This window comes from Dacryopinax primogenitus (assembly GCF_000292625.1).
Source record: "Dacryopinax primogenitus strain DJM-731 SS1 chromosome Unknown DACRYscaffold_15, whole genome shotgun sequence".
Lineage (NCBI taxonomy): Eukaryota > Fungi > Basidiomycota > Dacrymycetes > Dacrymycetales > Dacrymycetaceae > Dacryopinax > Dacryopinax primogenitus.
In genome coordinates this window covers 582,179-603,110 of record NW_024467212.1, presented here as the reverse complement: position 1 = coordinate 603,110, position 20,932 = coordinate 582,179, and the positions used below count along the sequence as shown (strand labels likewise).

At 52.8% G+C, this 20,932-nt stretch overlaps 8 protein-coding genes across 8 annotated transcripts; 4 read left to right on the top strand and 4 right to left on the bottom strand.

Moving 5' to 3' along the window:
• Positions 1–494: 494 nt before the first annotated feature.
• DACRYDRAFT_109761 (uncharacterized protein) lies at positions 495–991 on the bottom strand (the record flags this gene model as incomplete). Its single annotated transcript, XM_040768937.1, has 3 exons — positions 495–760; positions 818–896; positions 947–991. 3 exons carry the CDS (start codon positions 989–991, stop codon positions 495–497), a joined length of 390 nt encoding a protein of 129 aa, XP_040626554.1.
• Positions 992–3,143: 2,152 nt separating this feature from the next.
• DACRYDRAFT_55559 (uncharacterized protein) lies at positions 3,144–4,449 on the bottom strand (the record flags this gene model as incomplete). Its single annotated transcript, XM_040775335.1, has 5 exons — positions 3,144–3,286; positions 3,335–3,414; positions 3,464–3,521; positions 3,571–3,814; positions 3,865–4,449. 5 exons carry the CDS (start codon positions 4,447–4,449, stop codon positions 3,144–3,146), a joined length of 1,110 nt encoding a protein of 369 aa, XP_040626553.1.
• Positions 4,450–5,822: 1,373 nt separating this feature from the next.
• DACRYDRAFT_23716 (S-adenosyl-L-methionine-dependent methyltransferase) lies at positions 5,823–7,865 on the bottom strand. The gene is made up of 10 exons (XM_040773358.1): positions 7,380–7,865; positions 7,177–7,329; positions 7,107–7,128; positions 6,694–7,057; positions 6,523–6,647; positions 6,403–6,475; positions 6,219–6,346; positions 6,107–6,157; positions 5,917–6,033; positions 5,823–5,864 (listed from the first exon to the last, which is right to left on the bottom strand). The coding sequence occupies exons 1-10, from the start codon at positions 7,810–7,812 to the stop codon at positions 5,852–5,854; spliced, it is 1,479 nt and encodes a 492-aa protein (XP_040626552.1). The 5' UTR covers positions 7,813–7,865; the 3' UTR covers positions 5,823–5,851.
• Positions 7,866–7,998: 133 nt separating this feature from the next.
• Positions 7,999–8,619, top strand: DACRYDRAFT_55558 (uncharacterized protein; the record flags this gene model as incomplete). The annotated part of the gene is made up of 1 exon (XM_040775334.1): positions 7,999–8,619. The coding sequence occupies one exon, from the start codon at positions 7,999–8,001 to the stop codon at positions 8,617–8,619; it is 621 nt and encodes a 206-aa protein (XP_040626551.1).
• A 1,035-nt stretch (positions 8,620–9,654) lies between these two features.
• DACRYDRAFT_55843 (SEP-domain-containing protein) lies at positions 9,655–10,876 on the top strand (the record flags this gene model as incomplete). Its single annotated transcript, XM_040775347.1, has 5 exons — positions 9,655–9,758; positions 9,813–9,899; positions 9,964–10,575; positions 10,627–10,686; positions 10,741–10,876. 5 exons carry the CDS (start codon positions 9,655–9,657, stop codon positions 10,874–10,876), a joined length of 999 nt encoding a protein of 332 aa, XP_040626550.1.
• A 209-nt stretch (positions 10,877–11,085) lies between these two features.
• Positions 11,086–14,136, top strand: DACRYDRAFT_95970 (P-loop containing nucleoside triphosphate hydrolase protein; the record flags this gene model as incomplete). Its single annotated transcript, XM_040777335.1, has 9 exons — positions 11,086–11,109; positions 11,243–11,357; positions 11,411–11,441; positions 11,466–11,533; positions 11,610–11,774; positions 11,827–11,919; positions 11,977–12,062; positions 12,114–13,780; positions 13,838–14,136. 8 exons carry the CDS (start codon positions 11,086–11,088, stop codon positions 12,408–12,410), a joined length of 879 nt encoding a protein of 292 aa, XP_040626549.1. The 3' UTR covers positions 12,411–13,780; positions 13,838–14,136.
• A 724-nt stretch (positions 14,137–14,860) lies between these two features.
• Positions 14,861–18,690, top strand: DACRYDRAFT_82071 (Nrap protein; the record flags this gene model as incomplete). Its single annotated transcript, XM_040776550.1, has 4 exons — positions 14,861–15,617; positions 15,666–18,052; positions 18,102–18,314; positions 18,364–18,690. 4 exons carry the CDS (start codon positions 14,861–14,863, stop codon positions 18,640–18,642), a joined length of 3,636 nt encoding a protein of 1,211 aa, XP_040626548.1. The 3' UTR covers positions 18,643–18,690.
• Positions 18,691–18,774: 84 nt separating this feature from the next.
• Positions 18,775–20,715, bottom strand: DACRYDRAFT_109754 (MFS general substrate transporter; the record flags this gene model as incomplete). Its single annotated transcript, XM_040768936.1, has 8 exons — positions 18,775–18,981; positions 19,032–19,084; positions 19,136–19,171; positions 19,227–19,283; positions 19,342–19,895; positions 19,946–20,081; positions 20,129–20,491; positions 20,550–20,715. The coding sequence occupies 8 exons, from the start codon at positions 20,713–20,715 to the stop codon at positions 18,775–18,777; spliced, it is 1,572 nt and encodes a 523-aa protein (XP_040626547.1).
• Positions 20,716–20,932: the final 217 nt, after the last annotated feature.

Genomic DNA, 20,932 nt, shown 5'->3' with positions numbered 1-20,932 from the left:
GGCCAGTTTCCAGGGCTGAAAGACGGAAGTTACGTTGTTGAATAGGAGGATTAGACCATCAGCGGGGGAACAGCGGAGAGGTGGTAGATAAAAAGAAGAGTAGGATCGAATTGCAGGAATGCGACATCGAGGCGTGTGAGGAGAGAACGAACCCCCCCTCGGGGGGACGGGGGGGGGTTGGCAGCCAGTACTTGGAAAACATGCGCGATGTATAGCAACGCAACCTTGGGTCAAGAGTCACGAGGTGAGATCACAGCCAAAAGAGAATCGCGCCCAAGTCGAAGGCCTTGATCGAGATTGCCCTGCTGACAAGGATGGCGACAATAACTAGTAGGAGAACAACTGCTTGAGCCGAGGCAAGTCGCCCCCTGTGCTCAATCATGCACTTTGGTGTGGGCGGATGATGAAGTACTCACACAAGGAGAACTTGTTGGGCTGCAGCAACAGTTACTCGGGCCCCTTTTCCTTCCATGGAAACGGGGGAGGAGAGGGCCCTACCACCGATCGTGCGCGAGAGAGTTGTTGGGCCTTGCGAGGTTTGCGAAGCATGCTGCGGAAGGGTATGTGGGGAGACAGTGACCGGGCCCTGAGAGGAGGGTCAGGAATAGCGGTGTGAGGTGGCAGATGCCGCCCTGGACGTGGAACAGCATAGCATGCGTAGTTACAGGAGGGGAGTGCGGAGATGAAGGTGTGGGGCTAGTGCGGAAGTTGAAGCAGACGGAGGTTGAGAAGGGTGCGGAGAGCTTCCACCGAGTAAGCTCTACCAAGGTAATTAATTAGTCACACAGGCACACTCGTTGAATTTGTGGATAAATACCGTCGAGCGTCGCCTCGCATTCCGGTCTTCTGCCAGTGGCCGACAAATGCGCTGCGACCAGCCCGGTAGAAAGACGCGACTGTGGTAGATGAGTTGCGGTAGCACAAGTGCTGGGCATCTCACATGCACATGCACCAGGTTGGACAAAGCCCGCTTCTTAGATACGAGGCTCATCTCCGTGATTGGGATAGTACGTGAATGTCAGCGATGGCGATCATGGCTGTGAAGTTCCGGCGCAATATGTGGAACTAGCAACTCAACGTCGGTGGACCATGCTTATACATATCCGTAAAGAATGAAGGTAGAGGTCTTGCCATGACGCGGTAACCGACCTGTGAGAAAATTGTTGACACCAAGCAGGGATGCGAAGTGTGAACACACCGTATTGCTGAACAAGACATCCATCCGCATTCGCGTCCGTTGAGGGAAGAGGTCAAGTTGTGAGATGATACCTAATCAAGACAGACAGGTGAGAACACGCAAGATGAGGGAGGGCAGAGACGAACTGTAACGCAGACCAGAGGAAGGAAAGACCAAGGCTCGAAAGGCTCAAACAGTACTCTTGCTAGTTCCTACTAAGAGTCACTAAGAGTCACTGCTTTGATCGTTCAGAATCGGGGTTTGGGTGTGAATGTGCTGCCACCAGATGTGTCGTATGGGAGGACGAGTGAGTGTTGGCCTGTCTTGACCTTGTCCGGAGGTGACGTAGTGGCGCATCGTTGAGAGAAGAATGTGAGTTATGTAGGTCAACGTGTGGAGAAGAAGTTGCGCACCATTAGTGGAGCATGGACGAGTCGATGGGCCGTTGCGAGAAAGAACGAATTTGGATGTGGATGTAAGAAGACATTGTCAGGACGTAGTGCGGGTGAAGAAGTGCTGACTGGGGGAAGGTCCATCATTTTCGAGGTATGTCGTACAATTGGGCTTGGTTTGAGGAGTCGAGAGTGGAGGATGTGGGACGGATGTCGAGCGGTCTTGACTGGCTATATGGGCTGATGACAGACTGAATCCGAAGATGATCAATAGATGCCGGATCATCCAGACAAAGAAAGCGGCCCTGTTTGAGAGATTATTCAGGATGCGCGATATGAAGAGACGAAGAGACGACGTAGCTATAGTTTCTAAACATGGGAGCATGGTCGAGTCGGTGTATCTTCATTCGTTGTTATGGAGGGGACACCCTCTAGTATCTTCGACAAGATCATGTCAGGCAACCATCCAAAGATGAGAGGAAGGGTGTCACGTACCATCGCTAGAGTTTTTTTTTGGGGGGGGGAGTGAATAGAGTGCAGAGTGCAGAGGGGATGTGGATAGTGTGCCGGGAGGTTGGGGGGAGGGGGGGAGACGGCGGTAGGAGGACGGCGGTAGGAGGACGGCGAGGAGTGTGGGTGGATACGCCAGGACTAGCTCACTGCCCTCTCCAGCGAAGAAGGGGAGCTGTCGCGTCTATACAAGGAATGAAGAATACACGATTAATGCGTATGAGTGTGGGGAAGGGAACGTAGAGGAGGCGGAGGAGGGATTGAAGAGGTGCCTAAGATCGAACGCGTCTGTTTACTGTCTGAGAGCATCGGTTGATTTCCCTCGATCGGAGCGCGTCTAGAAGCATTGAAGAAGCCTTATAAACCCCCCGTTCCCCCCATGGCGCTTTCTCCCAACTCTTTCCCCAACCCCCACCTCCTCTTCCCCCTGCTTGAGGCAAAGCAGCAAGGTTGAGACCGGTGAGACGGCGATTGAGGATCGGATATCACTAGTTATTGATGACAGGGAGTCGACAGACCGCACGGTGGAGGGAAGAACCAGCATTAAATAGTATAGCTAGTAGTATTAGTCGATGCAACTAGAGACAACCTTCCCTCCTCGTCGTCGTTTCCCCCCTCACCGTGCTAGGATGATGGTAGGATTTGGGAGCCCTGGAATGCCGTCACACTATCACAGGGATTAAGGAAGCAAAAGGCACCGCCACCAACAGAAGCCTGGAAATATCGGAGGTATGCAAGAATTAAGTCGGAGGTAAGGAAGTTCTATCCCCTCCGAGCCTTCCCGTTCCCCAGTCTGAACTCTTTTCTTTCGCCTTTCTTGCTTGCGTAATGCGTGTCCAATAAATAAGATGCGGGCAGTGGACGAACAAGTGCTACTGCTGCTGCTTACCCAGCCACGTCGCCCGGTCAGTCGTCTTTGTGTTTGTCGCGGGTTCACGAAGTTCGGTATGCTGGTTTGTCAACTTGCGCATTGATTATACGATATTAGGATATAGTTGGTCATCAAGAACAAATCATCGTGACAAGCACACAAACTGATCAGATCCGGGTAACCGCTGATATGATCACATAACCAAGCATTTCCCATTAAGCCCCATGGCTTCTAGCTGTTCTTCACCAGATTCCCGCTGGTTGGCCGCATCCTTTACCTTAGTTTCCCCCGGGAACCACTCCTGCATGAACCGAAGAAGGGCCCAATCAACGTTGTCTAACAAGATATGAGCGATCCTTTTGCTTCATGCAGCGTTTGTCTTACCTCCGTTAGCCTTGAGCACGACAGGTGCCCGACATAGAGGACAATCGTCCTGTCCCCTTTTCTGCATTTTCACCAAGCAGCTGAATCGAGACATGAGGTTGTGCAATAGCAAACGAGGAACAGACAAACCGAACACAAAATAAGTGACCACAGTCTAAACGAATAGGCTTGAAAGCAATTGAGGTACCTGATCATATGGTGAGTCCTGCCTCATCCAGAAATCGTTGGGTACTTACATATCGCACAGGAATAGTCCTCAATTTGGGGTATGACAGGCAGTAGTTTCTCCGTGAGCGCGGTGAGAAGCACATGGGGCAAAGTGGTTTTTGTCAACCAGGGTGCGATGAGCAATGGAGACGAGTCGTCCTGAGGTACAGAAGATCTGACAAGCGCAGCATACTCGGATGTCCCCTTCAAAGCGGTTCGTTTGTCGTGTTTCTTCAGAATCTTGCGGGCGGCTTCGGCATTTGCCTTTTGGAACTGCGGCGAAGGGTCAGACTTTGGTCACCCGGTCAATGCGGGCTACCGACCTTCTTAAGATCTAGTAGCATGACGTTTAATTGCATGAACCGATCAAATGCCTTCCTGCACTGAATGCTCTTCATTCTCCGTGAATCAAGACGTCGCTTGACGAGTTCGGCGGCAAAGGCTTTCAATCTGATCTCCGTCTCTTCAACGCTTCGTTCTCCCCTATGTCGCTCCGACACATTCTCGAAGATTTGAGCCTCTATCCAGAGGCTGAAAATCTCACGCCATATGGCTAAGTCACGTTTACCCCGCCGAGTCGGCCGACACGCATCGCTGATTGTCTGAGCAAGGTCTATGACGTCCTGAGTGAACTGATCTTTGAGGACAGAAGCGAGATGTTCCAGGGAGCGAAGCGCCTGGGAAAACATTTGAAAGAACATCGTGTCCGAAGGCAGCTCAATAACCAAGTCGTCTGGATGATGTTCGTCGTGTATGATGTTTACCCCGTGTGGATGTTTTGTCGGATGTGGGGTGACCACGACTCCGTTCAGTGGAGGAATATCCTCGTCATCATCATCCTGTTGACTTGTCACGACGAGATCTTGCGGAGTGATGACCCAGCGCACCTCTTCGACCGCACTCTCCATCTCCTGAATCCGTCTCACAGCAGATTCTACCGTTCCCAAATCGCCGGATCCTCGTTGTAAAGCCCACAGGGGATTATCTGCCTCGTACTGTGACGACGACGACACCAAAGGTGGCGATCCCTTCTTCGTCAATTGGGCGGCAGCGGCGGCCGTAGCCAGATTGGTACCTTCACCGGTGCCTTCGGTATCGGTTGTGTCACCAGTGGCATCTGTCGGTGGGCTGCCAACGGACTGCCTGAACTGTCGCATTTCTGTGGGAGATAATGTTCCAGATGAAAGCCGTCGAAGCTGCAGCCGTAATCGACTGGTGAAATGATCGTTGTTAGGGCCTAGCATCCAGGATCAGGTGCTGCTCAACCCAAATGATGATTGAACACGCACCATCTATCTCATATGAGGCCATACTTCGTCTCCTGCCTTTGCGTGCGTGAGGAGTAGCGCCATTGTTAGACAAACTGCTACCCTCCTTCCCCCTATCCCTTGTGGGTGAGTCTGGAAGTTCCTGAGGTGGGACTCAGCAACCGGGTTCCAGCTGGGGCGTAAGCGTTTCATACCTCTATCCGTGCTGGCGAGGCACTCCTGGATGGTTTTGGAGGTGCTGCTCTATTTGACCGCTCGAGGAGCTCATGGAGGACCTCCGGACTCAACCCCACAGACTGAAGCTCATCGACGACGTTCTTGATTAACTTCTTGAGCTGCGGTGAAGGGACGTATGTTGTCAGCATCATTCCTGCGCATGTGAAGGGATCGAACGGCGCGTCGTGTAATATACGCCGGCGGCATGGGACGTGGGGATGAGCTGTGCATGCTTACCTGACCATATTCAATCGCACTGGCTGTCCACTCTGGAGGGAAAGAAGACTCTCTGAGAATCCGCTCGTACTGTTTCCCGTATTTCATATGTCTGAGTGCGGGTTAATCACGGTCTTGCCAAGCGTTCACGTTTCTTATCCCTCGCGGTATATTTCTCTGTTCTACTTCGGTTCGTGATGGGTTCGTGAATACAAGAGAACACACAAGAAAAGGGGATAAGAGGGCCCCGGTCTTGCGGCGCATCGGACAAATATGTATCGCAGACGGATGAGTTCGGCCAGGGGGCGTCGCTTCCATATGGTAATGACGTACCATGTGGTGGTAGCCTCGACCCTCTTTACTTCCGGATGCCTCCTTTTGCTTCCTTTCCTTGTGAGTCAGGGTCTATCCGACCCTCTCCACACGTGCAAGCTCCGGTGGCCCTGATTAGCGCGCCTCGGCACAACGTCCGGTCCAATCCGTATTCCTTTCTCGAGCGCCAATGTGAGAGGCTCCGCCCAAGAGGGGCGTTCATCAAGAGTTCAAACAATGTTCATTATCATCATTTACTCTATCTTTTGGGAAGATTCAAAGGCTGATCTTTGCCATGTCACACGACCGTCCTGAAACCCAATTTTCATCAGCATCATTTTGTGGCGTCCACTTATCACTCACTGAATAGGCTTCCTGGGCTTGAAATGTAAAGACGTGTGGCTTGGCACACCCTCGATCCGATGGAACGCGTTCAAGTTCTTGTGTAACGTGATTTGGAACACGGACGCGGATCCTTGACTGCATAGAATCAAACATAGGGGCATCAGTTCTCGAATCCTCTTGGCAATGCCCAATATTATCCACGACGTACCGAGACGCGATAACCGCGGATGCCAGGAAGTATTTCCAAATCCGGTTCCACCTATATGCGTTGGTCATTTTAGCAACGTGCCCGTACTACTGGCTATCTCGGGGACCCGTACCTGTCTCCGTACTTGCCGAGCACCTTCTCTTCGTTCGAAAGCCAGTTTTTGTACCACCGCCAGAGAGTCGCAGAGTAGTGAACGCCAAGAACATCGATGCTCTTGACTTCAAACCCGACCTTTTCGACCTGTTCCCATGACCTTCGGTTAATTGCCGTGGAATGTATTGTCACGGTATCCTCACCTCCTTCAGCACCCAGTTCAACGGAATGCTGGCATCAGCACCAGGGAAAACGTATTTGTTCATGAAGAGCCCCCTGGCTACGCTTCAGTGCTAACAAGAGCAGGTTTGGAGGACACTTACCAAATGAGATCCTCGTATTGCCACCTCGGTCGGAATCCTGCAACTTGGAGGACAAATAGGCCATCATCATCAAGAAGATCATACACCTGGCGGAGGAACGCCCCGTAACGACGGATACCGACATGCTATGTTCCGGTGAGCGACGACCTGGGATTACCGAAGAAAACGTACCTCAGCCATTTCGAGCGATACGATCTTGGTATAATGCCCCGGGGTGTTCGGGATTTCGCGATAGTCCATGCACAGGATACGGGCCTTCTCGGGGGAGACACCATTCTCGCTAATACGCTTGTTACCAAACGCGGTCTGGTTCCTGCCAAGAGTAATGCCGGTCGCATCGCAACCATAGTTCTTCGAGGCGAAGGCGGCGAGAGTGCCCCACCCGCAGCCGATATCAAGAAGCCTGTCCGTCTCTTTAAGATCCAGTTTCTCGCACACTAATGTGAGCTTGTTATCCTGCAGTTCCTCCAGAGTTTCCTCGCGGGTGATGTCCGTCACAACGCCTGAAGTGTAGACCATGCGCGGACCAAGGAACCTTGAAAGATATCAGCACACACTTGATCAGGCTGCGGAGGAATGATTACCATTCATAGAAGTCATCGCCCCCTGTGTCCTCGTGAGCTAACACTCTCAGTGCGGGATCAGTTTACGCACTGTCATAATGGTCGCGGACCTGCTCCTCATCCTGGCTCTGGGAATGAACGATGACCTCGGGAAGGAAGTGTGTGAAGAAATATTTCCAGAGCTCGGGGGTGAAGGTGAACTTCGCCCAGTCGTGACGCCACTCAAGCACATCCAGTGGGTCACCTTCCCCAGAAGGTCAGCGATTGGTCCTCTCGAGTTGAAAAGTTACGCACCCTTGAATTCGATCTTTCCATCAAAGTACGCATCGTGGAAAACCTGGATGGGAATTTTGTTGTTACCGTGGTATTCTTTCTTCAAGGCCTGGTCCTTGATTTCGATGTAGTCCTCGATCGGGCGTCCGGGGAAAGCGAGTTTGTTATTCAGCCGGGAACCGAACATGCTCGCAAGCTGCCAGTACGATACAGTGATGGGAACGCCCAAAATGATGACCATAATCCAATAGGTTGTCCACCCACCGTAGTTGACAAGCGGCAAAGATCGTTTTACGACCCATGGAATGGCGAGCACGATGAAAGCAAGGAACTCGTTAGAGAAGTACCCATTACCCTCTGCTGGGAAAGGGGCATTCTTGATCGCAGGAATGCTGGTGAGGCGCACTGGTGAGGACGCAGCCGGCGCTGTGCTATCGGTCTCTGGAGTCGCCATCGTGTAAAAGGTGGGACGTTAAGATATTAGAACTGAAACAACGCAAATTCCATCCCCTTTTCGGAGGGATGCGCGGAAGTAATCAAACCCTTACCTCACCATGCGGTTGTATGGTCGTAAGCCAAACGCGTCGCGTCCCAGAGAAGTTCTGACGCGTCCGTTGGCGCACTTGTTCTGTCTACGACAATGTCCACCGATCCAGCACAGGCGCTCTTATTAGAATGTCGACGATCAACTCAAACAGACACGCTGGTGCCGTACAATGCCGCTGTTGTCACAACAATTATTCGCCAAATCCACACAATCCATGCGCATCTCGTTCATTCACTGCGAAGTGCAGCACCACCGGGTGACGAACTCACCCCTTCGCCGACGCCTCCTCCAGCGGTCATGTTCACGTCGACGCACCATCATCTTCAGATACGGCGACTGAAGCGCGTGCTGCTAGTCTACCACGCCCATCGACTCAACATGCTACGATCAATGCTTCACCGTGCTCATCTTTCCGTTACCCATTTACTACCAACCATACGACCGTTGCTCTCGTCATCTGAGCTTACATTCATTCGTACCTACGCTCAAATATTTATGAATTACCGAGCTGAATTTATCGACGTGTTGGACATAGCGGCAGCTGTCGACGAACCACCGAAAGGGATGTGGGTCAACGTTCGGGTTGTGAAGGAAGTTGGCGAAGTCATCACGGAAGCTGGCGTGGTCGATTTCAGGAAGGGAGGACGATATTTGGTACGACGCGGAGATGTAGAGATGTTGTTGGTGCAAGGTTACCTGGAAGTCGTAGACTGAGGACGAGGGGGGAGGATTTTTCATTTTCACGCTCGCAGGGTCCGCACATAATACGACCAGGCTGGAGCACAACGCCGCAAACATCATTCCGATGCAGGCGACGATCACAGACTCGAGAATAGTCGAAGCATTGCTGGATCGGCCCGACATGATACGGGTTTCCCGAGGCACCAGGTTCCACCGATAACGAAGGGCGAACTCTTTGATAATGACCGGTTGCCATTTCATGACCCGGTTTGTACTCGAGGCCCACCTTTGCTGACTTCCTCTTGAGCACTGTGTCAAACGGCGCGCTAATGCGGATGGTTTTACTCGCGAACGAACATATATAAAATTAGAATGATTAGGAGTCATGGGAAAGAATGCCGTATGTAATAAAGCAGAGAGCTAAGAACACAACATGATCAAGCCAGTGGTGAGTTGTGGAGTGGAAATAATGCTCTAAAATTGTACAATGAGTCTTGAGAAAATGACGTATCATTTGACATGGTATTCTTCAATCACAACATGGTTGAGACCATAAAGGAGGAGTGGGAAACCATGGTCCGGAATCCCTCCCCTGTGCAAGATTGATCCTCCGGTACCTCATTTTTTATTATGCTTAAAGGGCGCATACACATGGTAAGTGATACGATCCTTCGAATAATGAAACGGTACTCGGAAATTAGTGTTGGGCAAGAGGAAGAAGAAGACGGCGCCGTATGAAATGCATCCGTCTCCGCATAAAGAGTGTCCCTTTGCGCGTTGCGTCACCCCTTCTTTCGGGAGGCGCATACACCCACAAACCTGTCTAGTTCTGCCTTCTCTTTCTACTTGTTACGATCATGTCAACACTCGGAGGAGATAAACCTACTGAAGATTTACCGCCTGAGTGGGCCGCCCGCGCTGCTGCCGGTGACAACCCACGTGTTGGTAGGATCGGTCAGTCGAGGCGAGTACACCTCTAAACCCCGCTTAGCTCCACGTTGACACCATGCTACTAGCTCTCGCTCTGCTGCTCCCTCGGGTGCTGGGCGCATTATGAGCCTGCGTAACATGGGTACCGGATCCAATCCTGCTAGGATCCCTCAGGCGTCGGGTGAAGATGGAGATGAAGGGCCAGATCAGCCCCAACAGTGGTTCACCGGAGGTGATCGGAGGTACGGCCCTGTTCTTTTGAACGGTGCAACCGTTATAGCTGACATGATGCAAAGCGGTCTTGCAGTAGAAGCACCGGATAGTGCCAGGCAACGCAGGGGTGCGGATCGCATTATTAGGGATATCATCAAGAAGGCAGGGGAGTGAGTGGGCAGCTGTGTGCACTATTATGCCACAATCTGACCGGGGTCCTCCCAGCCGATCTAGCACTGGCCCTAATCATATCGAACCCAGCATACCTCAGGAACCTGATGCTGGGGGATTCCATGGCGGTGGGTATACCCTCGGCTCGGACGAAGTAGAAAGCCACTTTGTTCCTGACTCAACGGGGAACCCGAACACCGAATCTGAAGACGAATTCGAAGCGCAGCGTGTCGTCAGAGAGCTCACCTTTTGGCAGGAAGGTTTCAGCGTAGACGATGGGCCGCTGTACCGGTATGACGACCCAGCGAATGCGCAGATGCTTGAAGATATCAATGCTGGACATGCACCGCCTCAGATATTGAATGTTCGTATCGGTCAGCCCGTCGCAGTTCGTGTCTCTCGCCGTACCGATGAGCACTACACGCCACCCGCGCCGCGCCCTTTCGGTGGTTCCGGTCATCGACTTGGTGCTCCCACCCCCCAGATTGCTGGGGCCAGTGCACCAACTTCAGGTGGCATTCTCATGCCTGGCACCTTTCCTGGCACGTCTGTAGCACGTCCTCCAGCCAGCCCACCCGCGACCACCTCCAACCCTGCAGCTGCACCCCCAAGTTTTGAAGTGAACATGGATGAACCGAACACCAGCGTGCAGATCAGGCTTGCTGATGGCACAAGGTGAGCTGAATCATCATTTACACCGAACCAACCATTAATGGACTGCATTAGACTCGTCTGTCGCATGAATCATACTCATACAGTGGGAGACATTCGCAGATTCATCAACGCGTAAGGGTGCTTTCTCTGTCTGGGAAATCTCGTGTGGCTCATCATGCGCATCAGGTCTCGCCCGGAGAATGCAGCGCGTGCCTACAATATTCAGACGACTTTCCCTACTCGCGTCTTGGAGGATGAATCTCAGACTATCAAAGACGCTGGTTTACTCAACAGTGTAGTCGTCCAGCGCTGGGTGGACTGAGGGGAGCGGAAGACCAGAATAGCGAATCATTTGTATCGGCGTACTTTCTGCTAGAAATCATGTACTTCTGTGATGACCACCATGTGACAACGCCGTGAGATCACAAGACTTTGCTTGAGATTAGCCAGGTTTCCTATAGAGACTGAAAAAGCGGAACAAAATTAATTAGCTCCCACCTTCGCCCATCAACCAAGCGCTCATTTCACCTCATGCACCTCCTTTTACATGCGGCTGTATCGAACCCCTCTCATAAGTCGCATCCTGTATGGAAGGTCTGTTTGGACATCTGCAACATGTCTCAATCATAATCCGCTTGTGAGTCTGTCTTGTTCTCCTTTTGAAGGGAGATCACATGTCTGGACTTAGGGAATCCCCGAATCTACGTCGGAGACGGTGACTGGAAAGCGTAAAATTCCTCACGTCTCTCGGGTCATCGGAGTTTCTAGTGCCAAGGGTGGTGTGGGAAAGAGTACTGTCGCTGGTCAATCATTTGCGGTCGCATAACTTGGATGCCGCTTATCGTGTCCATCTCAGCAAATCTTGCCTTAACCTTTCAAAATGCCTTGTCTACACCAACAAGGCCCGCAAGAATCGGCCTGCTGGACCTTGATATCTTCGGCCCCTCTGTTCCAAAGTTACTTGGACTAGAAGGTGCTGGTCAACCGTATCTGTCAGCTGGTTTGTTCAGGACTGCGCGGTCGAACGTTACAGGTGCTGAAGGTGGTGTTATTAGCCAAAAAGCTGCTCCCCTTTCGATCTCAAGGAATCTACGCGACGTCCATGGGGTTCCTTGTGACTCCAGCATCAACCGATGAATCAGATGTAGCTATAGTATGGAGAGGTGCTATGGTACAAAAAGCAGTCCAGCAATTGCTGTTTGACGTGGATTGGCGAGCAGGTGCAGTGCTTTGTCCAAGACAGTTTGTCTCTCTTCACTAAATAGGTTACAGAGGAGGCCAAACCGTTGGATCTCCTCGTTATTGACATGCCACCGGGGACTGGAGATGTTCAACTAACACTGGGCGAATTAGTGAGCGTAGACGGTGCGTTTCGAGCATCACTCTATATAATTACAGAAGCATGCTCAAGCATTAGGTCAGGAGCGGTGATTGTCACCACCCCGCAACAGCTCTCCCTGGCCGATACTCGCAAGGGGATTGCAATGTTTCGCAAAGTTCATATCCCAGTGAGACTCCTGATCTTTCTACCACAATCGCGGCATTCAACTCTTCACCAGATTCTAGGCATCCTCCTCAACTATGCCTACTTCACCTGTCCCAACTGCAGCGACAAGCACTACCTCTTCGGGTCGTCAAAAGGATTTTACGAAACGGCTGCTCGATTGAATGTCCCTGTTCTCGGGGAATTGCCTCTAGCATCCGGACTGAGTGAGAGTGCGGACGCAGGACGGCCCGTTTGCGGATCGGATTCGAATGGGCAAGAGGATCGCACAGGAGGCGAGCAAGCCGTCCGAAGAGTAATGGCAAATGCGGGGGCCGAGATCTGGGAGCGTCTCTCACGCCCTTCTCCCTAAAAGTATCTCTTGCTTCATGAAATCAAGATACACAGAGGTGATTATTGCAGGCGTACCCTTATACAACAATGTTGGACAGTACATTTTCGTGGTACTACAGCGGTCTGGACAGTCCATCCCCAACGTCTACCGCATCTTCAATCTACAAACAGCCACAGCAGCTAGGCTCAGGAGTTACTCCAGACCGAAGCCCTCGAAGTCGAGGAAGCCCTCTCCCGCATCTGCGTCCATTTTCCGCAGCACTTGCACTTCAACGATCCAACGGGTTTGCTCGTGTTCGTCTGAGTCCGTATCGTCGTCTGCGTTGTCGTTCTCGGTTGGTCCGTTCCACTCCTGGTCATAAGGTGGGTTGATGGCTTTTTGGTCTGTCAGTTCGCACTTCTTCGAATCCTCGCCTCCAATCCGAGATGTGAGTGACATGCCAATGGGGGCAAGCGGCATAGCGGGTGCCGCCAACCCAGAATCGACAGCTCCTTCCGCCTTGACTCCCTTCATCCGAGCAACAGTAAACCCGACACCACCACCCACACTCGTCTGAGGCCCGAAAGGTGGTACTAACAACCCCTTCCCCCTCTCCCTCACCGCATCTCTCTTCATCCTTTTCGCCATGGCCTTAAGCAGCGGGTCACCTCTAGGTTGTGATATCTGTCTCGCTTTCGTCCTCGCTGGCAGGGATTCAACAGTCTGGTTCGATGTGATTGTGAGAGCTGCAGATGATGGTTGAGCGTTAGATACGGCAGAGGCAGTGGAAGCGGTGTCTGAGCCGGAGCTGGCGGAGTCTTCATCCGGGAGGGTGGCACTGTCTGAAAGGGGCGAGCGCTGCCCCACTGCGCCTGTACCAGGAATAGGAACAGACGCAGGACGGGGCCCAGGATGACTTCCGGCAAGAGTCTCTCGCTTTTTCAGCTTTATCGCCAGCTTCCTGTCTCTCTTGTTTCCGGGTCCGATTGCTGCTTTCTCGCTAAGGAGTGAAATATTGCTGCCGGTCGTGCCAGACTCCCATTCGCGCCCCAGAGGATGATTATACTTTCCCTGCCTCTTCATTTGCAACTTCATATTGTCCGTCCCAGCTGCCGCAGAGGGTGAAGGACTCTGCACGGCCCGTACCCTTCCTGCGCCCTCAATCCTGCCCATAAGCACGGGGACCTCGATTGCTCTCGAAATCAAGACCGTGGCACCGAGTTCGTCGGCCATGCGCTCCAACGTCTCGAGAGATTCTTCCAATTCGGTCTGTGTAAGCCCTACGAGCTGGCCAGAGTCCGCTACACCGATCTCATAGATAGCTTGTCCGCCGCCTTCCAGGAGGCGCCATTTGAGCTGTGTGACGAGTCGGGCGAAACGATCAGGCGTCGGGGCGATGAGCTTAAGCTATCCTTCTGTCAGAACATGGACCAGAGAGCGAACCATAGCAAAACGAAGGCGCGCCTTGTACTCGATATTCCCTTCCTCGACTTCCGGTACCAAGCGTGGCATGACGATTCCCTCAGCCCCCACAACTCCAGAGCTTCTTCTCCTCCCTACGCCTATCCCGTCGTCGTCGTCACCAGCAGGCGCAAGGCTCAAGGAGCTGAACGAGCTGCTCAGGCTTTGGCTCAGCTTGTCACTGAAGGCGCCGAGTGCGGCATTGAGGTCTAATGGGTCGATCTGAGGGGATGTGGAAGCAGGGCGGAGGTGTGGAGAGGGAGAGTTGGAGGAAAGGGAAGGAGAGAGTGCGAGCCACGGTGACGGTTGCCTTGGAGATTCGGACGTGTCTTCGCCGAACATTGGTGGTTGAGATGGAGGTAGGGTTGAGGAGGTGCTTGAAGACGTGAGTAAAATGCAGTTTACGGATGTGTTGCTTTCACTTCGTAAAGTCGACGATGCGATAGTTGAAATGACCACAAATATGAGTCAAGGTTGAATTGACTGTGAATGGGTGTGTGCTGTCGTTATGGTCAATGGTGCCGAGATAACCGGAGAGAAGAGTAGGCCTCAGGCTGCTATTCGTGGAATCATGGCTATATTTCTACGAGTTTGAGATGGTGTAAAGAGTAGAAGCAATGGTGGAAGATGAAGTTGAGCTGCGAGAGGCGATGTTTATATACTGTTCAGAGGGCGCCCCTCAGGAAATGACCGCCGCCGAGTCAGGAAAGTCGAAGTCCCCAGTCATGTGACTCGGCCCGAGCTTCGAACGGAGCCGAAAGCGGGGATACCAAAAAAAAATGGGTCAAGGGTCCCCTGTGTTAGTGCTCGTCTGACTACCCAAATACTCTCCTACTGGAAAGGGGAGTCATGGCGGCTGCAAAAAGAAAGAGAATCGAAGGAGATGACGATGAGAGACGCAGCAAGGGAAAGGTATGTGTCATTGCACAACGGGTTCCATTCGCTGACTCCCGTGTCAGGCGATGAGACTCGCACTTGTCGAACAAGATGAAGAATTCACCGGCTTCGGGGGCGAACAGGAGGAGATTATGCCCACGGAGGTGACAGATGAAGGAATTGATATAGAAGAGGGCGAGGAAGACGAGGATGAAGACGGAAATGCGGACGACGACGAGGATGATGAGGACGACTTTGACGACGAGTTCACCTCTGAAGCTCAGGCTCCTTCTGCCCTCGTTTTCACTGCACCTCCTGGACAGCGTGGCCCCACTACACAAGACCTTGTCCAGCTGCGTGAGGCAACCCTTCTCTTCAATTCGAACACATTCAAACTCTCCCTCGATGCTTTCCTGCCCACACTCCGCCCGTCTGAATCTAGGAAACCCGCTCTCACTGCATTCCTTCACAAGCTGCGCACGCACCTCCTCAGCATCCCCTCGATTCGTCCGACTCACCCACTTCAAGCTCAACGGCTTCCAGAGCTTAACGGGGTAAAAGTACCTTACCCTTTCCCTCGGCCGGCGCAGGAGGTGAACTGGAAAGTCCTCTTCCTCCCTCCGGTCGAAGTCCAGGTAATCGGCTCCTGGGCGACCAATACCTCCCTCTCCATTCCCGCCCGTGGGAATAAGAGCAAGCACGGGTGGGCGATCGATCTAGGCATCGTTATGCCACCTGAGATGTGGGAGAAGAAGGACTACCTGAACGGTCGAGCGTGGGCTAAGCGCGCATTCTATGCTGCTGTTGTGGCAGCGTCCATATCAGCAGGGGGATTGGACGTACAGGCTCAATTTGAGGCCCCTGGAGGTGACGAGAGGCTTGTCAGGGTGGTTTTAAAGGCCACTCATGGTGCGTATCTTCCTGTATCTCATCTACTGGAGCTAATATAATTCACAGGTCCGGATGCTCCCCTTTCTTCACACTTCGCCATTCACATCCACCTTCTTTTCCCTTCCGGCTCAGCCTTCCCCTTCTCCATTCCGCACCTGTCTCCCTCTCGAAGCTGCTTCCACATGCAAGCTTCCGCCTTTTCCCTCCCAACCCCGCTGTACAACTCCCTTCTCGTCTCCCTCTCCTTGCCATTGCCTTTACTGGTGACAATTCACCAATTCACACAAGACATCCCCGCCTACCGAGACGCACTCGCCCTTTTGCGGGCGTGGGTCAGCAGAAGAGGGTTCGACCGTTCCTCCCGCACGGGAGAGCGTAGCGTGCTTGGCTTTGAAGGCCGCGGCGCATGGTGGGCGCTTCTGCTCGGCGGATGTGTACAAGGCTGGGAAGAACCGGAGAAGCGTTCCTTGGGGGTGACCGCGAAGGCACGCCTTGCACGGGGGATGAGCAGCTACCAGCTGTTCCGCGGTGTTCTCGACTTCCTCCAGTCATGGGATCCCGCCAGGCCCGTGTTCATGAAGTCTCGTACCACTTCCAATTCGAATAAGTCCAACTTCACCGTGGACGAATGGACACAACACCATCAATGTGTATTCGTTGACCCCAGCGGGAGCTGCAATCTCCTGTCTGGGGTACCACGATCCTCGCTCCTCTTACTGTCGCACGAAGCATCTTTGGCGATGCGTGTGCTGGATGGAGAGGCCGAGGATGCCTTCGGCGCTCTCTTATTACGGGATCTAGGTCTCCCGCTCACGAGATTCGACGCTGTCCTTCGGGTGGACATCTCTGGCGCTTTGCCAATCACCGACCTGCGTCCAGCCCAGCTTGATAATGCTTCGCCAGCCAATGCCTTGGTGCACTCCATCTTGGCAGTGGTGGAGCGCGGGCTCTCGACCCGCGCAAAGTGCGTCACCATTCTTCAGTCTCCCCTTCCCTCCTGGGACCCTACCACGGACCGTCCCATCCCTAACTCGTCAATTGACATTGGGATCCTTTTCAACCCCGGTCAGTTTGCGCGGCTCATAGATCATGGTCCTCTCGCAGACGATACGGCGGGTGCAGCCACTTGGCGCGAGTTCTGGGGTGATAAGTCTGAATTGCGCCGATTCAAGGATGGGAGTATCCAGGAGTCTGTCGTCTGGGACGCGTCGTCGCACGAGGACCGTTCAAACATCTCTTCTCGACTGGTTGTGTACATCCTTGGACGACACTTCAGGATTCCTGAGAGTGCCATCACGCTCTTCCAGCCGATGCTAGATGAATTCATCCAGCTTCCAGGGAGTGCTGTGCAAGCGATCACCGGGGAGGTACCGAGCGCGATTGGGTTCAGCACGGTGTTGCAGTCGTATGACCAGCTCGTAAAGGAGCTTAAGGCAATCGAAGGATTCCCGCTTTCTTTGCTCAACGCGACTGCCGCCACGGAAGGTTTGCGATACACGAGCGCCTTTCCACCTCTGAAGGTCGATGCTTCTCGTGTGGCGTCGCTCCCTGACTGCCTGCGGCATATACCTGCGCACGAAATCATTCTGGAATTCGAAGCATCCACAAGGTGGCCGGATGATCTCGTCGCTGACCAGAAGATCAAGCTTGCCTTCTTCGAAGAAATCGCCACCAAACTCAAAGCGCGCATCCCTGACAGTGTCGTCCACATCGTCCTGGATCCTCCACCTGCCCTCCCGATTGAGGATAACTGCATTCTTGAAGTCATTATGCCGAACGGTATCGCGTTCCATGCCAGGATTTATCATAATCGCGAGCGAACCCTGCTTGAACGGGTCGTTGGTGACCGTGCAGCGACCGACAAAGAGCGCAGACAGGCTGCAAGTGTGCTGCAGCGATTCAATGAGCGCTTCATCGATAAACCGAGACATCATAGCGCTATTGCGACTTTACACCACAAGTATGCTGTGTTCTCCCAAACTGTCAGGCTCACGAAGCGCTGGCTGGCTGCGCATCTCTTGCTCCCCCATGTGCCAGTTGAGCTGATCGAGCTGCTTTGCGCGCATTTATTCCTATGCCCCGGGCCGTTTTCCCCTCCTACATGCTTATTGAATGGTTTCCTGAGGGTTCTTCACATCCTCAGCACCTGGAAATGGGTACAAGAACCGCTCATGGTGCCACTGTACTCATCGAAGGACGCCGAACAGGGTGCCCGCGTGGGTTTTCCGAAGGAAAAGCGCGATGCTGTTTCGGAAGCATTCAGCGTATGTCGCTCCGCCGATCCAAGCATATCCACTCGCGCATGGTTTATTGCCACGGAAGAGGACCTGAACGGTATGGCATGGGGGCACAACGCACCTACTGCGCTAATATGCCGGCGGATCACACAACTGGCTAAAACGTATCATGATTATGCTGAAGCCTCTTTCGAAAAGGACAATCTGCAAATGAGGGTACGTCTTTTCTTCGGTTGTGTAAAACTGATTCTGAAATCCAACGCAGACACTTTTCAATCCTCCTTATGACGAATACGATTTCACCCTCACTCTGGACCCCGGCGTGTTGCCAAACTTATATCAAGGACTGAAAGCAGACGAAAGTGTGTGGTTGGGCCGTATGAAATTCCGGAATTTGCCGAACCAAGAGCCCCCTATTTATGGCTCTATCTTGAAAGCCGATTTCGATCCGGCATTGCGATTCTTCCGAGATCTTCAGGTATGCCCGATAGCTCAGATACCCATCACCTAAACTAATCGTGTTACAGAGAATCTACGGTGATGTCTGCGTCTTGTTCTACGATCCCCTGGGCGGCGAAAAGATTGCTGGAATTTGGAATCCTGCGGTTTTGAAGCCGACACCATTCAAGGTTCTACTTGGCTTTTCGAGCATGCCTGAGGCTCATAGTGAGGATGATGGTGAAGCGAACGGACCTACCAATGGAGCCAAGAAGTCAAAGGCTACGGTCTCATTGAATAAGGATGCCATCCTCAACGAAATGGCTGCTTTAGGCAGCGGTCTCGTCAAAAGTGTGACGACCAGGTAACACTATATGCAGTTCCTCCATGATTGATTACATATTCTCCTATATAGCATACTCATCGATACCCAAGGATTTTGATTGCATGTAGCATTATAATACAAATGCTGGATGATGTCGTGCTCAATGTGCTCGTAGCTAATCGTGTCCTCCCTTTGCCATTCGTTCCTCTCGGAGCTTCCTCCAGCCTTTCCCGTACTTCCACTCTATTAAGGTTAACGGCCATGCCGTCACAGCAGTCGCTAGCCCCAAGATCGTAAATGTCCACCCTGCTCCGAGGTTCGTAATGCTGAAGTCTACAACTGAGACGATCACTGAACCAGTGAGACAGCGGACGAGGTTGTTCTGTGCACGAGTGAGCTTTCTGCACGTGACTCGTTGCTTCAAGGACGTACACAGGCCGTTACAGATGCGCCTCTTCCAGGGAAGAGGTCCATCATAAGTGTTTCTTATGTGCCAATAAGTCTTACGAAATCCAGTGAGTGTCACTACGACGTACGATTGGAAGTGAAAATGCCTGATAAGGCCCATCCCGCTGTAGTACGGGTTAAGATTTACTTGCACAAGCGCAGGCACAGTAACACACTCACCAAAGAACTGGAATATAAGCAGCACAGCGATATGAACGTGAAAAGAAGCTGTCCAACCTGTCCAGGCAATGGTGAGTTACCAATCAAACGCAAACGGGATAGTGTTCAGACGGACCGTAAGCAATGGTGAATACCACAAACATAAGCCAGTAGACGGGCGACGTCCTGAGCCTCGCATGCTCCACATATTCGTATTCGCTTACGCCCTTCTCCTTCGCGTGCCTCTTTACTCTCGCCCAGTCCCAGTCTAGGATACGCCCGCTGGTGATACTCCCGCACAAGCTCCCGATCCCATTTGCAAGGAAGCACAACCCGAGATCTACCTCGGACAGCCAGGGAAAGACGTTCAAGAAGATGGGCGAAGTGGACGTAATAATTGCGTAGAAGACAGAGTAAGGGATCGCCGTAGTAGCAAGGATAATGGCAAGGTCCAAGTTTTTCAGCAGGCGGAGAGTATCGAGGGGCGTGTTACTGCGCGCTGCTTCCCGCTTGCTGGTGGTGAGAGGCATGTTCTTCCGGCCTCGGCCCAGAATGGGGATCAACGGACGGTTCATGCGAGGAGGGGCGATGGATCCATCCCCAACGATCGCGCGAAGAGTTTCCGGGAGGAAGATGAATTCTAGGACGAGAACAAAGCCGCACGCTATGCACATGAACCAGAAGACCCATCTGCAGCGCCCTCAAAAAGACAAAAGGAAGAGGTTAGGGATATTACATACCGCCAGCCTAGTTCTCCGGCAAGTAGACCACCAGCGACCGGCCCGATAGCAGGGCCGATCATAGGACCCAAGGCGGACACACCGAGATACGTGCCTCGCTCGGCGCGAGAGGCAATGTCCATAATTGTTCCAGCACCTGGTTCCACATCAGAGTACACCAAATACTGCATGAGGACCACCTACCCAGGGCAATCACGCTTGCACATCCTGCAGCCTGGAGACATCTCATGAGGAGCAGGAGCCAGTACATGCTCGTAGGGGTTACTGCAAGCCCCACACAAGTGACGCAAAAGAGAAACAGGCACATCAGGTACACCGGTCTTCGACCACAGATGGCGGAGTCCGCTAGACTCCCCCAGATGATGGGCGAAATCCCCTGCAGAATCATGTAGACCGTCACTGTGATGTTGATAGATTCGATTGGGACGGAAAAGGCCTCAGCAAGGACTGGGATAGAGGGGAAGTAGATGTTCGCGCTGAGGGGGGAGAAGATCCCAGCCATTGATGTCATGAATACAATGAACCATTTCTCCCATGGCCTGAAGACTGAACAGAGACGTGTTCAAAAGGTCTGCTGGGACTGAGAGATCATAGAAATGCTCACTGGAGTACGGTCGCTCCCTTTCGATCATCTCTTCCTCGGCCTTCTCAGCGGGAGTCTCCGCCTCTTCCTCCTCACGCATCTCCCGCGCTGCTGCCAGCAGGCCATCCTCCGTCGGGATGGCAGTATCTCCAGGTGAGAGCGGGGATGGAGGCCGGATATGCACCATGATCGTCTCAGCGGCTCGTAAGGCTCCAGACCAGGCAGGGAAGGAAAGCAAGCTGTATCCTATCGTTGGCGTCCCATCGGGCTATTCACGCCTGTCGCCATGTCGTATGTCCGTAGAAAGCCGCTAAACATGAGGGGATCGGCAACGAAGTTTCGGCATCTCCCCATTAAGAGTATTCAGCACGACACATCCACCTCCATCCAATCTCGCCGCCATT